Source organism: Lotus japonicus, chromosome 5 (genome assembly GCF_012489685.1).
Source record: "Lotus japonicus ecotype B-129 chromosome 5, LjGifu_v1.2".
In the NCBI taxonomy this organism is placed as follows: Eukaryota; Viridiplantae; Streptophyta; class Magnoliopsida; order Fabales; family Fabaceae; genus Lotus; species Lotus japonicus.
Window position 1 is genome coordinate 45,233,440 of NC_080045.1, and position 15,299 is coordinate 45,248,738.

Here is a 15,299-nt window from a genome sequence, read left to right on the forward strand (position 1 = left end):
TTCCTTCATTTCTCTCAATCATACAAATCATCTTATCCAATAATTCCCTCTCATCTTTTCAGTCTCTAGTCTACTTCTTTCCTCTTCCCCTCCTTATCTCTTTTGATTATATAATGTTATCTTGACACACAATATTGTTCATCCACACCTTGAGTAACAAAAAATAGAAAATGAAAAAAAATGAGAAAGTGATGTGAGGAAAATAATGAAAAAGATTAAAAAAAAAAGTGAAATTAAGATATAAGAAAAAATGAGTGTGAGTGTATATATTTTCTTTTATGGAGAGTGTGAGGATATTAAAACTTGCTTAATTAAACATTGTACACATAAATCTACAAACATCATCTCTTCATTATACAAAACTACTCCCTCTGTTTCTATTTATAAGTCACAAATAACTAATTCTCTTAGATTAAGAAAAGTAGTTACTAACAATAAATTTGTAAAGGAAATAATTAGCTTTCCTAGACTACCCTTATTTACTTTCCTATAATTTTCTCTCTCCAAGTTAATATTCAAAAAGTTCATAATCTCTTTCATATTAAATATGAGGGTGAATTTGGAAAAAATTATTTAATGTTTCATAAATATTAGAAAGTGACTTATATTTAGGAACAATTTTTTTTCAAAAAATGTGGCTTATATTAAGGAACGGAGGGAGTATATGGTACTGGTGTAATGGTGTTGATCTTTGCATGATATGAAGAGGTGCTTAACACTAGAAATCGGCATTTCCTCTGGTACAAGCAAAAAAATTATGGGTCAAATACAGGAGTGACATGTACCAATAGAAAAATTACACTTGGATTTATTAATTAATAATATTGTGGACTTCTTAAAACTCTGAATCAACCTATAAGTTTATTGTAATTATAAACTAACTCCATAACCTTCTCTTTTTCGAATTCAGTCCTCTTGTTAGGTGAAAAAATTGTGGACACTAGATTAACTTTTTCAGATAATTTTTTCATCTACTTTCACATCTGTTCTTCGTTTGGCAACTGGTTTAGGGTAAAAAAAAAACAAATATTGGCACAGGACTGACGGAGACGAAGTAAGCACAAACCCAAAATCTTTTACTTTTTTCATTCACTTCCAAACACAAAAGAACCAATATAATCCGTAATAGGGGAAAAGCAAATAGGTAAAAAGTTGAAATTTTTCCAACAGATGAATAGTTCTTCTCTATTACACACGGCCAAAAAATGAAGTAAAGGGAGGAAACAAAGGAAAAAAAAACAGGGCACACGCGGAGGAGAGAGAGAGATCTGGGCGGCTCAGCCATGCCGTTCGCGGCAGCGAAGAGAGTGCTTTGTGAAGGATCCGAAGCCTTTGGTGGTGGTAGCCCTGAGCACGGTGTGCGGCGTGGTGACGTCGAAACAGAGGGAGAGAAGCGAAGGAGAAGAGGGCAAAGAGGAGATCAGTGATGAGGGAGAATGGCGGCGCCGGTTCCAGGGAGAAGCGATTCGCAGTAGCGAGGAGTTGAACTGAAGGATAAGAGAATGAGATTGTGAGGGAGAAATAAAAGAACAGAGCAGCGAGGACGCACAGGGTGTTCCTGGTCGCGGTGGCAGTTTGGCATCTCCGGCGGCGTGGTGGCTTCACGGTGGAAGGCAGGACTGGCATCTTGGGGCCTAATTTGTAAGGATTACAAATACTGGGTTTGAAGAACATCAAACCATTTTCCTATTTTTGTGTGCTGCGATGGAAGCAAATAATGGAACCCTAAATATTAATTGTGGTTAAAAACTAAATTTATAGAGGTAATTATTAAAAAACATTGGACATATTTAGTAAACTAAAATTCAACTGGGGTGATAACATAAAAAAGAATCCAGTCAGCTCTTACTTATTCACGTCATATTAAGTGGACAAAGATTACTGATACACTTCACTCCTGTAGCCTACACTCATTTGATTTTATGGGTACCCAAGTATGTACCCTAGAAATCATGCAAATGCAACCAACATTTTTATGTGGCCGAATAACGAACATAATTACATCCATTCATTCACCTGCGCTCCTCAATCCTAACGGGCAAGCCACCTTTCACCAACGACGTAAGGTGCGCCGTGTACTCCGGCTCCACCCCTTCCGCCACCGCCGGCACAACCTTAAACCTCCTCATAACCCCAGCCACCACCCTCTTCATCTGCAAAAACGCCATTTCCTTCCCCAAACACACTCTCGGCCCCGCCTGAAACACCGGGTAGCTAAACGGATCCACCCCAACAAAAACCCACTTCCCATCATCCTCAACCCGATTCAACCACCTCTCAGGTCGAAACTCACCCCAATCGGAGCCCCATATTTTCTCGGATCTCCCCATCGCGTAAACATGATACGCCACCCTCCACCCTTTCTTCACCACCGTCCCATCTGGTAAAACGTCGTCGTACGCCGCCTCCTTCGTGTCCACCGGCACCGGCGGGTACAACCTCATGCTCTCGCACAACGCCGCGTGAGTGTACACCATGTCTTTCACCTCATCGAAAACCAACGCCTCCGATTTCCCCGTCACCTCCCCCAGCACGTGACGCTCCACGTGAGGATGCTTCCAGAGAAGCCAGAAGAACCACGTGAGTGCGGCGGAGGTGGTGTCTCTCCCGGCGAGGATGAAGCTTATCACAATGTCCGTCACAAATTGCTCATCGGAATGGCCACTCCTCAGAAATCGTGACAATAGATCCAACGATTCAGGTTCAGATTCCGGTTTTGATTGAAGGTGTTGCTTCTTCTCCCTTACGATTTTTCCGGCGAGGCCACGAACCTCGGCGATGGCTTCTCTGAGACGCTTCTCGGAGCCAACGTTGAGGAGGTGGTTCAATTTCCAGAGCAAGGGAACTGCGGCGTTGAACCTCTCGCTGCTGATTCGAGTTCCGTCGTCGAAGGCTTTGGCAAACGCGGTTTCCGGGAGGGAAGGGAGGAGATACTCCGGGTCGAAACCGAAGGCGATTCTGCAGATATTGTCAAACGTGAAGCGTTGGAGGATGTCTTGGAAGTCAGGGAGGGTGGTTTTGTTGAGTTCCGCTTGGGAGAGGATAGGGATAAGGCGGTCGGAGAGTTCGCCGTCGACGACGGTTTCAACGAATCGGCGGAGGGAGCGGGTGTTGAACTCGTGGCTAGAGATTTGGCGCTGGAACTTCCAGTTGTCGCCGTCAGCGTTGAAGATGCCGTCGCCGAGGAAATCCCCGATGGCGCGGCGGAGAGTGGGGCCTTTGCGGTAGCAGGGGAAGTTGGTCTTGAGAATGTGCTGGACTACGGCGGGGTTTGCTGTGAAAACCTGGCGGGAGCCGAAGGCACGGTGGAGGACGAAGGTGGAGGAGGTGCGGAGGATGTCGGCGACCCAGTGAATGCGGCGGTGACTATTGGCAGTGATTTGAAAGACGGAGCCGATGATGGGGTAAGGTTTGGGAATGGCGGTGGTAGTGGAAGTGGAAGATTGTGGTGTGGTTTTGGGATTTGAGGATTTTAATAATGTTGTGGTGGCTAAGAACCAAATGACAGTAGTGAAGAGAAGAAGCAATGGAGCTAAGGTTTCAAGCTCCATTGAGCTGGACTTGGAGTAGAGACTAGAGACGTAGGTAGCTGCTTGGTTTGTTTATCTATTCTCGTGGTTACTCCTCTTAACTCTTATCTTCTCTATATATATATATATATATATATATATATATATATATGATTTTATTTCAGTGCACTCTGATTCACAGGTTTGTGTTCTGACACTAATTGATAAAATATGTTTTGGAGTGTCTAAACCCACCGGCCACCGGAAACAACACGTGTGGCAATGTGATTTTTATCGTATTGTGCTTCACCGGAAACAACACGTGTACCAATATTTTAATTTTGAGTAAACCCCTCTAGGTTTGTCAAAATGACACTCCACCCCACTTATCTTTTTTTTTTTTTTTTGATACATTAGGAAAATTCCCTACTTATCTCTAACAAGTTAACACCATCTAAAAAATGATAACGGAATATTCTTTTTAACTCAATTAATTATTTTAAGTGTTTAAAAATAATTAAAATATATTTATTTACTTAGAAATTTTTAAGATATTATATAGCAAAAACTTTTGAACAACAAATATAAAAAATTCTGTTAAAAAAATATTAAAAATTCAAATTAACTTATGGTTGTTTCAAAAATAAAATATTTAACTTATGGTAAAATTATTTCTAAAATATATTAAACTTCATTTATCAGAAAAGAAAAAAAAATTTATTGTTACCTAAATTAAGGACTAAATGTACGAAATTATCCTAAATTTTATAGCTTTTGTTAACTATTAACGAGAGAGCTTCAACAATTATTACTAATAGCAATAAACCAAAGGGTTAAATCTGAAAATCGTACCTGAACTTTGAGTGAGATTTGATTTTCGTCCCTCGTCGGGAAATCTTCCTATAGACGCTCTCAAAATTATGTTTTTTTTTTTGAAACCGTCCTTGTCATCTCTGGCCGCCGTACCCAGTGTCTGTTTTGAGCCCATGTGGACATGTCATATCATTTAATGAAATGACGTGTAAATTTTATTTAAAATAAAATAAAAACTAACATAATTAAATTTTAATTAAGCCCCCAAATCTTTTCTAATTAAAACACTAACACTAACCTAACTTCATCTCTTAATAAAATCAGATAAAAAACGCCATTTATCTCTTTTAATATTCATATTCAATGATCTTCTTCATCATCATCTTCTTCATCATTAAGAACAAAAAATGTAGAATATAAATTTAAAAAATTTAAAACTCAAAAAGCATATGAATGTTCATTTTGTTCATCATCATCTTCATCTTCTCCATCCAAAATCCCAAAAATGAAAAATCAATCTCAGATCTAACAATCAAAGCACAAAACTTCTTGCCCCGGTACATGGTGATGGGTTTCCCTTGAAGAATGTTGCGAGTGAAGGAGAAGTAAGCCATGCCCCAGGGTCTGTAAACGGTGAAGAATCTCAACCCGGTGATGGATAACCAGTAGATCTGGTTGTGGGTATGGGTGATTTCCTCATCGGCTTTCTTCGTCGTGGCGTAGAGGCTTGCGGGTTGTCGCCCCGATCCGATTCGGAGAACGAAACCTTCTCCTTGCGACTGTAGACGGAGCTTGATGAGGCCCAAACAATGGTGAGTTGCGGGTTTGCCGATTTGCAGGTGTCCATGAACGTTGTGCGACAATTGTGACTCTACTTTCCCCTTTCAGTTACCGAGTTCAACTCAACCATTTGATTTTCTTCAACAGAACACCGAAACAGAGAGATACATAGAAATTGAGAGAGATAACTATTACCCATTATTCCTTTATACTCTCTGAATGTACTAGAACTAGAAAGGTTTGATTTTTGTTCTTGTAGAGACAAAAAGACGGGTTCTGCAACATTGTTCATCTCCTTCTCTTTGGTGGGTAAGGAAGGAACTTTGAAAAGTTTGTTTCTTTATCTCAAACTTAGGGGTGTACAAGTGACGGGTTGAGACGGGTTTTGGTTAATCCTAACCCGGCCCTAAATATTGATCGGGTCAATTCTTAGACCCTAACCCGTCCCTAGACCCGAAGAAACCCGACAATATGCGGGTCCAATTTAGGACGGGTCTTTGTAGGACGAGACTGGGTTGACCCGAGGGACAATAAATCTAAGACAAACTAATTATAAAATTTAAAGACAATAACATACTAAAAGGTTACAAGTGAGAACTATTTTTTAGAAGAAAGAGCTTGAAATGACCAATTCTTGCATAATCTATGTCATAATCTATTGCACTTGAGAGATTTACATTTTATTTGATCTATATGCACGTGTCACTCATTTTGTTTGATCTCTCTTCACTTGTCTCACATGTGCATTACATGATTTTCTCTTGTTAAAGCATGAAAGTGTTCATCTTTTAACCAACGTTTATTTAATTAGTAAGATAGATGTTAAACATTTTCATATCATCCACATGGTAAGATAAACTTGAGCACCATCTATCACTTTTTTACCATTATAACAAATTAAAATTTTATAAAATATATATGTGGGACGGGTCGGGTGGCCCGAATGTCAACCCGAACCCGACCCGACCCGAAGCCAGATAACTCAATGATCAACCCTAACCCGACATCTTTTAATGATCGGGCCGGGTTGAACCCGGCCCAAAAGGCTTGGGCCGGGACGGGTTGGCGGGTAGGGCCGGGTCTTGTACACCCCTACTCAAACTCTTAGATTGTTGATTTTACAAACGTGGGTCTGTTTGGTTGTGACAATTTTGTTTTGTTAGTGCTAGTTTTAATTTTAGGGTTAGAGCTTTAATTAGGAAAATTTTGGAGGCTTAATTAACATTTAATTATGTTAATTTTTATTTTATTTTTTTAAAAAATTTACAAGTCATTTCATTAAATGATGTGGCATGTCCACATAGACTCAAAACGGACACTGGGCAAGGCGGCCGGAGCTCCATCGGCGGCAAGGACGATTTCTAAAAAAAAGCATAATTTTGAGGGTGTCCATAGGAAGATTTTCCGACGAGGGACGAAAATCAAATCTCGCTCAAAGTTCAGGGACGATTTTCAGGTTTAACCCTAAACCAAAATTTACGTATTTTTCATTCTAGTGGGTTTAGGGACCTGATTAGACACTTCGAGGGAATTTTTCATTCTCCCTAGATAATTTGCCGCAAATGCTATGCTCGTTTGCATCGAAGGGCTGTAAACTGCCGGAAAAAGAAGTGTGCTCAGAGTAATCAGATGAGATCAAAGAAGAAGATCAAGTAAATTAAGGCTAATACTCCCTCCGTCCCCTATTATAAGTCACTTTTACCCAATTCTCTATGATTAAGAAAAATTGTTAAGAGCAATAAATTTGTAGTTTTTTAAAGACACTTTCCAAAATCACCCTCATGAAATTCTCTCTCCATATTAACATTCCAATACCTTTAAACTATAAGGGTCTTGGAAATCAAGCAAAATTTAGGAATATAAAAATTCTTTGAATGAGTATTAAATATGAGGGTAAACATGGAAAAATATAATTAATGCTCCATAAATAATGTAAAGTGACTTATATTATGAGATAAGAAAAACTCAAAAAGAGTGACTTATAATAAGGGACGGAGGGAGTATTGTTCATCTCTTGTGGCGACAAAGGACTAGTAGTTTATTTTTATCGTTACATGTACAATTGGTTACATTCCTGTGGTGGTGTTATTTAATTGGGGTTTAAATGGTTTTAGATTTATTTTTTTAGCATTCTACTATACATGCCATGATCTATTTAAAATTTAATTCTGTCAAAAAAAATGATCTATTTAAAATTTAAAAAAAAAATTCCCGAGAATCAGGAGAATGTTTCATGTTTATTATTTTTCATGAAAAAAATACGTGGATTATGTTATTAAGCATCTAAAATAAATAATTTGATCACTTGACTTATTATTAAATAATTTAAAATAATTAATTAATTTAAAAGGAATATTTTGTTAGCATCATTTAGATGATGTTAACTTATTAGAGAGAAATGAGGTGGAGTGTAGATTTAAGATAAGAATGGAGTGGAGTGTTATTTTGAGAAACCTTGAGGGTAAGTGTATTTTACTTATTAATTTTTTTTGAGTTATTGACGTTTTACTTTCTCGTCACCTCATTTTTACTGTTTTTAAAAACAGTTTTTAAAAACAGGTAGTACCAAACATGTTTTTAATTTACTGTTTTGAAAGCTGCAAACAACTTGAAAGCTGCAAACAAACAAGTCTTATATCTCTTATTTTTATTATTTTTCAATGAAAGTGAAGAAAACTATATGGATATAGTATGAATCTAAGGAAAATGTTTGATATATTACCAATGATGAGATACACCTAGAGTGAGAACCAAAAACAAAGAAATACATAGTTGTTAAATATGGTTTAATTGCTTTCAATGAATTAATTAGTCTTTAATTTATTAAATATGGTCTAATTGTTTTCAATGGAATCAGTTTTTTATTGAAAACAAAAATGACAATCAGCCGTTTATAATGATTTATTAGGTTTTAAACCATTGACTTTTTTCTTTTAACATTCAATGAGATCACCATATTAGGTTTTAAACCGTTGACTTCTTTTTTTTAAAATTCAATAAGATCACCATATTTTATGCCTACTATCATGACATGAATACATAATCATCATATACGCATTTACTATAGTTTATATGGTTTTAGTATCATTTAATGTTTTTTTTATGGAATCGGTCAAATATTGTTATTACTCTTTTGTTCTTCTTTTTTTAAAAAAAATAGTTTAAAGTAATACTCCATTCAATATTTTTTTTTCCAACACTAATTTTTAACTTTGTCCTTTGAGTTGGGATATATTTTGCATGTATCATTATGATTGAAATATTTCCAGAAGTAAATATTTCATCTAACATGATAAAAGATGTAATTCATTATTAAAGAATTATTATTGTCCCGGAAGGACATGTAATGATGTATATGATATTCTATGGTGATTCTCTGCAAGAGGCTATGAAATCGCATGGTAATGTGGTTGTAACTCCACACTTGAGGGGAAGAATGTCGAGAATTCAAGTGTGATTTGGAGACTCTCATTCTGAGTTCTCATATTTCCCGAACCAGTGGTATCAGATCTTTGGTTCGAGTGAACCTGTGACAAAGAAAGAGCCGATTGTAACACCCCGATTTCGGTGGCGTCACTTTAGTAACCAAAAGTAAACTTAATGCGGAAAAACGTGAATATATATATTTTTTTTGATTATAACTAAGACAAGACTGAAATAAATAAAACCCAAATGCGAAAAGTAATAAAACTAATATACAATATATAAACAGCCCCCGCTGTAAGTAGCAACCTCGTCACGAGTAACCTCCAGTGACGGAAAGAAAAGTGCAACGCCCGTAGGCAATATATGCAAACCAAATGAAAAGGGTGAAGTGCCCGCAACACCATCCCTCAAAACTGAGAATCAGCTGGCCCATCGGCCTGAAACAAGACTTCCTAAGTCCAACCAACTCTCTGTGATTCCCGTAACGAAACCACACAAAAAGCTATAGGTGGGAAACTACCCTGTCCCGAATGAAACAAATGATGTTCAGAGCTAAGACTCTACTCCTACACTAATCCCATCTCGAGGAGCTCACACTAACACTCAATCCTACATGCTAGCGTGATCGTCGTCCGAATCTGAATCCAGAACGACTAAGTCTAGGTACATCCTCCGTCCTCCGCTCGCTATCGCGATGCGCTCCTGTTCCAGCATCCCAACTCTAGTTTCCCCCGAAGGGTGAACCGTCGTGAACAAGTCCGCCAAAGACATCTGATAAAGGGCGTTTGTTCGCCAAAGCACACACAGAAGACGCGAGGGTCAACTCCAAAGAATTATGTAAATAATAGCAAGGATAGATACAGATAATAGGATAGCCACTTAGGCTCTTAACTAGGGATAACATCCTAGGGTTGCATATCTCATGATGAATATAAACGACGATAAATCACAGTTAACATGCCTCAAATAGAATTAACAAGTATCAAACACACTCATCACTAAGTCAGTATGCATGTTGCATGAAATGATATGCAGGTTAACCTAGTTAACCACATGCATTCCGGAAAGGGATGGACATCAAACGGATCAGCCCTAACACCAGCCACGGTGGAACCATTTCGGCCCGCGTGCCTCTTACACCACACAAAGGTAGCCAGATCAGCAGTAAACCCGTAGGTCTGCCATTTCGGTCTGCTACAAGAGACGTCTATAAACGCTCTTTCACGGCATTCCGGGTCTTATGACCATTTTGGAAACCGACGAGGTCCAGAGTACGTCCTGTGTTAATACCCCATTAATGTTGCATGTATGCAAAATGATTAGTCAAACAACGTCTCCGTCCTCACTCGACACGTCGCCACGTGTTCTAGGGAAGTTAAAGTCTCTAAAAGCTTACCCTAAGGTAAAGTCGATTCTGCGACCAAAAGACACACTTCATAACGACACATAGCTGCTCCAACAGCACCACAACAAACGCTGCTCCAACAGCACAATAACAAACGCTGCTCCAACAGCACAACAATAAACGCTGCTCCAACAGCACAACAACAAACGCTGCTCCAACAGCACAACAACAAACTCAACACTTGGATCCGACGACACTCCTCGTTTTTCCAAAACTATGATTTGACTTCCAATGCCTTCCTTCGAGGTTGTTATCATTACTTAAAGATTTTGAGGTTATTTAAGGTCTTATGAATTTTCTTTATAAAATAGATTCCATTTTGTCTTATCGCAAGTCTTATACATTTTCAGGATCTCCCAATCCCAAGTCGCTTTCAGAGGATGTCTCGATCCACTAAACAAAATTAAGGCCCGAACCTCGTTCGTCCTATCAAACTTTCTCAAAACTCTCAAAATAAAATCGGCATGACCTGCCCGCTATTCTCACCATTCAGAAACTCAGATTCCAGTACAGAGCATATTTAAATCATCACAATCAACAACATGTCATATATCAATAAATCGCATCATAAACACTTAGCACTTAGCATATAAAGCATGCACCACACATCCTAGATTACCCACATAGCACATAGCATGTAAGACAATCTCAAAAACATTCAGTAGATGAATCATCTACATTGTCAGCCGAAGCCTCAGAAAACATTTTCCAATCACACACAATTCCAGTGCATAAACAGTAAACAATGTCGAAACATCGACCCTAAGCATTAACTAGAGATTCAGTGAGAAGCCCTCACCTGAAAGTTCTCCAGAATGATCAACTAGTGCTTCCTCGCTCTCAAAGTGTTGGTCCTCGGGGAAATCCTCAAAAGCACCTTTACAATAAAATCACAGAATACTATCAGAATCTATCGGAAACTAAGCTATCAATACTTACCAAGGTTACTCGAAGTAATCTATACCCTAAGGTACGACAAACTAGCGCGAAAGACAAGTTTTCGGAAAAGGAAATTTTCCTCCTCCCCCCTAATACGGCTCGGCCACTTTGTGCAATTATGGGGCTCGATTTTTCTTCGATCAAACTTGGTTCCTATGCTTTCATAAGCCGTAACTAAGGGTATTCTGAACTCGGAAAAATTATCGAATCAAAAACTGTCGCAGGGGTATTTTGGTCATGATTTTTAACTTAGGATTTTTCAAAACTGAAATCCCAAAAATAAAATTTTGCAGGGACGTCACCAACGACGTTTATGACAACTAATCCTACTAGCACTAAGCTAAGGCGATAGTTTTCAGCCTAAAGGTTGAAGCTTTACACCAGAAACTCCAAAAATGGGTATTTTAGGCTCAAATTGATTCCGGCGGAATTCCGGCGACATAACGGAAAATCTAACCCGGCAGAAGTGATCTTGGGCGCATAGGGAAGAGGTTTAGAATCAGAAATGAAAGATTCATGATAGTTTTGCAAAAACCCATAAACTATCCGCTCAGAAAACTCTACAGAAAAGCTATGGAAAAAGCGATCAGAGGTAAGGATTAGCGACTATACCTCGAAGCCTTGAAGTAGCAACTGATTGATCGACGATCAAGCAAACGATGAAGAAAATCTTCTCTTCTCCCTCCCTTGTAGAACTCGCGGCCTTGATGAAGAAAATGGAGGAAAATTTGAGTTTTTCTTCCTTTCTTTACTATATATAAAGGTTGGAAATTCGCGGGAAAATGAAAGTTTCGCGAATCTGATTTTTCCGGCGTCATTCTCCGTGAATTAATAGATATGTTTTGGCAAAAGAATTCCAAAACTATAAAGAGGTCTCCTTGTATTTTTGGCAACTAATGCATAGTCGGTATAAAACTATTTTACCCGATAAGTTGCTTTTTGCATCGAATGTCGGAATAGAAAACTTCCTTCGGAAGAAAGATTGAAATCATCAAGAGAAATGGGTGTACGCGTGTAGAATATTCATTTGAAGCTCTGAATAGATAAAGTCTTCATTGTCGAGAAATTCTAGGGTTTTGAAATACCAGGGATTCGGTTTCGGCAAACTTCCGATGATTGGAATCGGACGTTCGTAGATCCTAGAGTTTCGCCTCGAAACGATTGTCATATATGGAAAAAGAGAAGTTCTAACATTTCTCTGAAGATTTTTGGAATTAACTGCCATCGTGCCTAAAAGTGAAAATTAGCTATATACTAGGGTTTCTGACCAAGGTTTAAGCGTAAAACGTTCGTGCTATAACTTTTATTGATCATAATGCAATCCTTGAACTTTTCCTGAACTTTCTCCTTCATAAATATATTTCATTTAATAAACTTTCGTTCAGGTTTCCCTTCACATTACATCAACCCTAATCGTGAATAAGAAGTTTATTCACTTAGCATAAACTTAAAAACTCGGGCCTTACATTACTACCCTCCAAGAAGAAAGTTTCGACCTCGAAACTTAAGGGTTAGTAAAAAGTTCTGGATATCATTCCTTGATCTTTTCCTCTAAATCCCATATAGTACCATGAAATCAATCTTCTACTTAGTCACCATTCAAATTAAATCTCGACTTGAGCCTTAATACCTAGTGCATCACTAGACTCATTCCCTAGAAGATCAACTTATAACTATACCCCAAGGGACTTAACTAGTCATTTTATCGTTCGATCCTTCAACTTTTCGAGGTTTAACCGTTATCGTAACCGCTAACACCACTAAATCCCTTATTCGTACATGATTTTCAACTCCCTAAGTCAATCTTAATCATAGGATTCTCATTCAACTTAGTAGAATTCATTGGTTAACTCTAGTATACCTCATCAGAATCCATAACAAGGTTCCATTCACTCTTAGACTCTATGAAACTTGCCCAAATATAACGACTTCAAGTATTCATCTTAATACTAGCACTTTCCTTTCTGTATCTCAATCACCATCTCGTCAATCAACTTCTTAGTCCCTCAATCAAGTTCTGACAAACTTCGGGTCCTACACACCTTAGACAGAAATCCATAGATTTAAAACGTAAACCTTCACCAAGTTTGGTCCTCTAATGGCCCTTAACCCTTCAATACTTCTTAAGTGAATATCCATTTCTTAAAACTATAACTCCTTCGCTTACACAAACGACCTGATAAGTGTCGTCATGCTCTCACACTCATAACTTGATCCTGATATCCATAGTCATAACTTGTTATGCTAACATCCTTCAAATCTTATCACATGGTTCATTATGTCCGCAATCTCATAATCAACATCAATCGATTACCAACTTATAACCAACCTTAAAACTCTACACAACTCAGAATTTCTTTACTTCAAGATCTCTCTTATACTATACCTCAATGGTCTTAATCCGCAACTCATCTTCAGATCTCCAATCTCCTACTCGTACGTGATTCTCAACTCTCAAGGTCAATCTTAACCCTAAGATTCCAATCCAACTTAGTAAATCTCACTTAGTAATCTGAGCATATTTTCTTTGAAATCCATATCAACAACCTCAAGGATTCAACTTATGCTAAAACCTTCTTTTTCTAACTTAATCATTGATTCAACACTTAGTCACTCCAGCAAACTCCTGACAATTCTCTAAGTCTTACACATTCAAGTTAAACTTCCTGGGCTTAAAATCTAAACTTTTATCTAGTTTGCATCGGTAATGTCCTTTGACCCTTTAACACTTTTCAAGTGAAAATTCATCTCTTAAGACTATAATGTCTCCACAATTAATCATGCACTTAGCAAAACTTATTCCTCGATCTCGACTACAACAATCTAGTTCAAAGATAATTCTTCCCAATCTTGCTACTATCAAGCTATCATCTATAACCTGATTAAATCCAACCTATTTGGTCTCTAACAATTCCACTTTGTAATCACATAACCTATGACTTCATAACTTCCGAGAAAATACCTAATATTTTTCCAACATTAAATCTCTTGACTTAGTCTACCTCCACTTGAAGTAATCGCACGAACCAAACAATTAATGTCTATACGACAATCATCAACTTCCAAAGGTTCAAATCTTAATCTTGTACAATCAAGTGCTTAATACAAACTTTCCTCCCAAATTCAACTAATCTTCGATCAAATCGAGTTAATCTTACCAATCCTTCTATCAAAGTCCATATCCAGCTGTGATTCCGAATATCACCCCCTCAATATTAAGTTGATCAGGCCTAATACATCGAAGGTGGAAATCTAGAAAAAACCTACTGGTTGTCAATGAGTTCCTATCATCCAATAGTCACAAATATCCCGACATCACCTCCTCAACGATTCCGCTACGGAACTACACGCCCTCAACATCATACGTATACTATCCATAAGAAATCTCTATAAGATTCATTCTTCAGCTTCTAGCTTCCTTTTAAACGCATCGGTAGAAGACTACTTTCTAGGCTTAGCGTGTCATTCTAAACCTCGTATAACTTCTATAGCTAAAATACGAGCTACGGTCAAATAAGGTATTAATAGGCGTAATAACTATAAGGTCAAAGCTTAGACAGTATAAGTAAGATAGGTGTGCTTGCACACGCTACGAGAGTAATGGAATATATTATACTGAAATGAGAAAGAATGGTTAGAAGGTTATCATCGTTCGGTTTAGTTAAACCAACAGTTAGTACTAATCATAAGATAGCTTTTCCATAACTATACAATATGATTAAGCAATAACTTCAATCAATTCTAAGCGAAAAATCGCTTGCAGACAATCAATTTTTCACTCTTTGCAGAGTCACACAACCTAGCACATAAGACCTATTCCCCAACAACTCCCGAAAGACTCGACCGTGCTCTGATACCACAATGTAACACCCCGATTTCGGTGGCGTCACTTTAGTAACCAAAAGTAAACTTAATGCGGAAAAACGTGAATATATTTTTTTTTTTGATTATAACTAAGACAAGACTGAAATAAATAAAACCCAAATGCGAAAAGTAATAAAACTAATATACAATATATAAACAGCCCCCGCTGTAAGTAGCAACCTCGTCACGAGTAACCTCCAGTGACGGAAAGAAAAGTGCAACGCCCGTAGGCAATATATGCAAACCAAATGAAAAGGGTGAAGTGCCCGCAACACCATCCCTCAAAACTGAGAATCAGCTGACCCATCGGCCTGAAACAAGACTTCCTAAGTCCAACCAACTCTCTGTGATTCCCGTAACGAAACCACACAAAAAGCTATAGGTGGGAAACTACCCTGTCCCGAATGAAACAAATGATGTTCAGAGCTAAGACTCTACTCCTACACTAATCCCATCTCGAGGAGCTCACACTAACACTGAATCCTACATGCTAGCGTGATCGTCGTCCGAATCTGAATCCAGAACGACTAAGTCTAGGTACATCCTCCGTCCTCCGCTCGCTA

The 15,299-nt window shown here is 38.1% G+C and overlaps 1 protein-coding gene across 1 annotated transcript; it reads right to left on the minus strand.

Annotated features, from left to right (window-relative positions):
- Positions 1-1,823: 1,823 nt before the first annotated feature.
- On the minus strand, positions 1,824-3,632 carry LOC130720825 (cytochrome P450 94A2-like). The gene has a single exon (XM_057571527.1). The coding sequence runs from the start codon at positions 3,549-3,551 to the stop codon at positions 2,013-2,015; it is 1,539 nt and encodes a 512-aa protein (XP_057427510.1). The 5' UTR covers positions 3,552-3,632; the 3' UTR covers positions 1,824-2,012.
- Positions 3,633-15,299: the final 11,667 nt, after the last annotated feature.

What these genes read in the sequence shown, in the direction of transcription:
- LOC130720825 (XM_057571527.1), bottom strand. Translation starts at nt 3,551, where the DNA reads ATGGAGCTTGAAACCTTAGCTCCATTGCTTCTTCTCTTCACTACTGTC.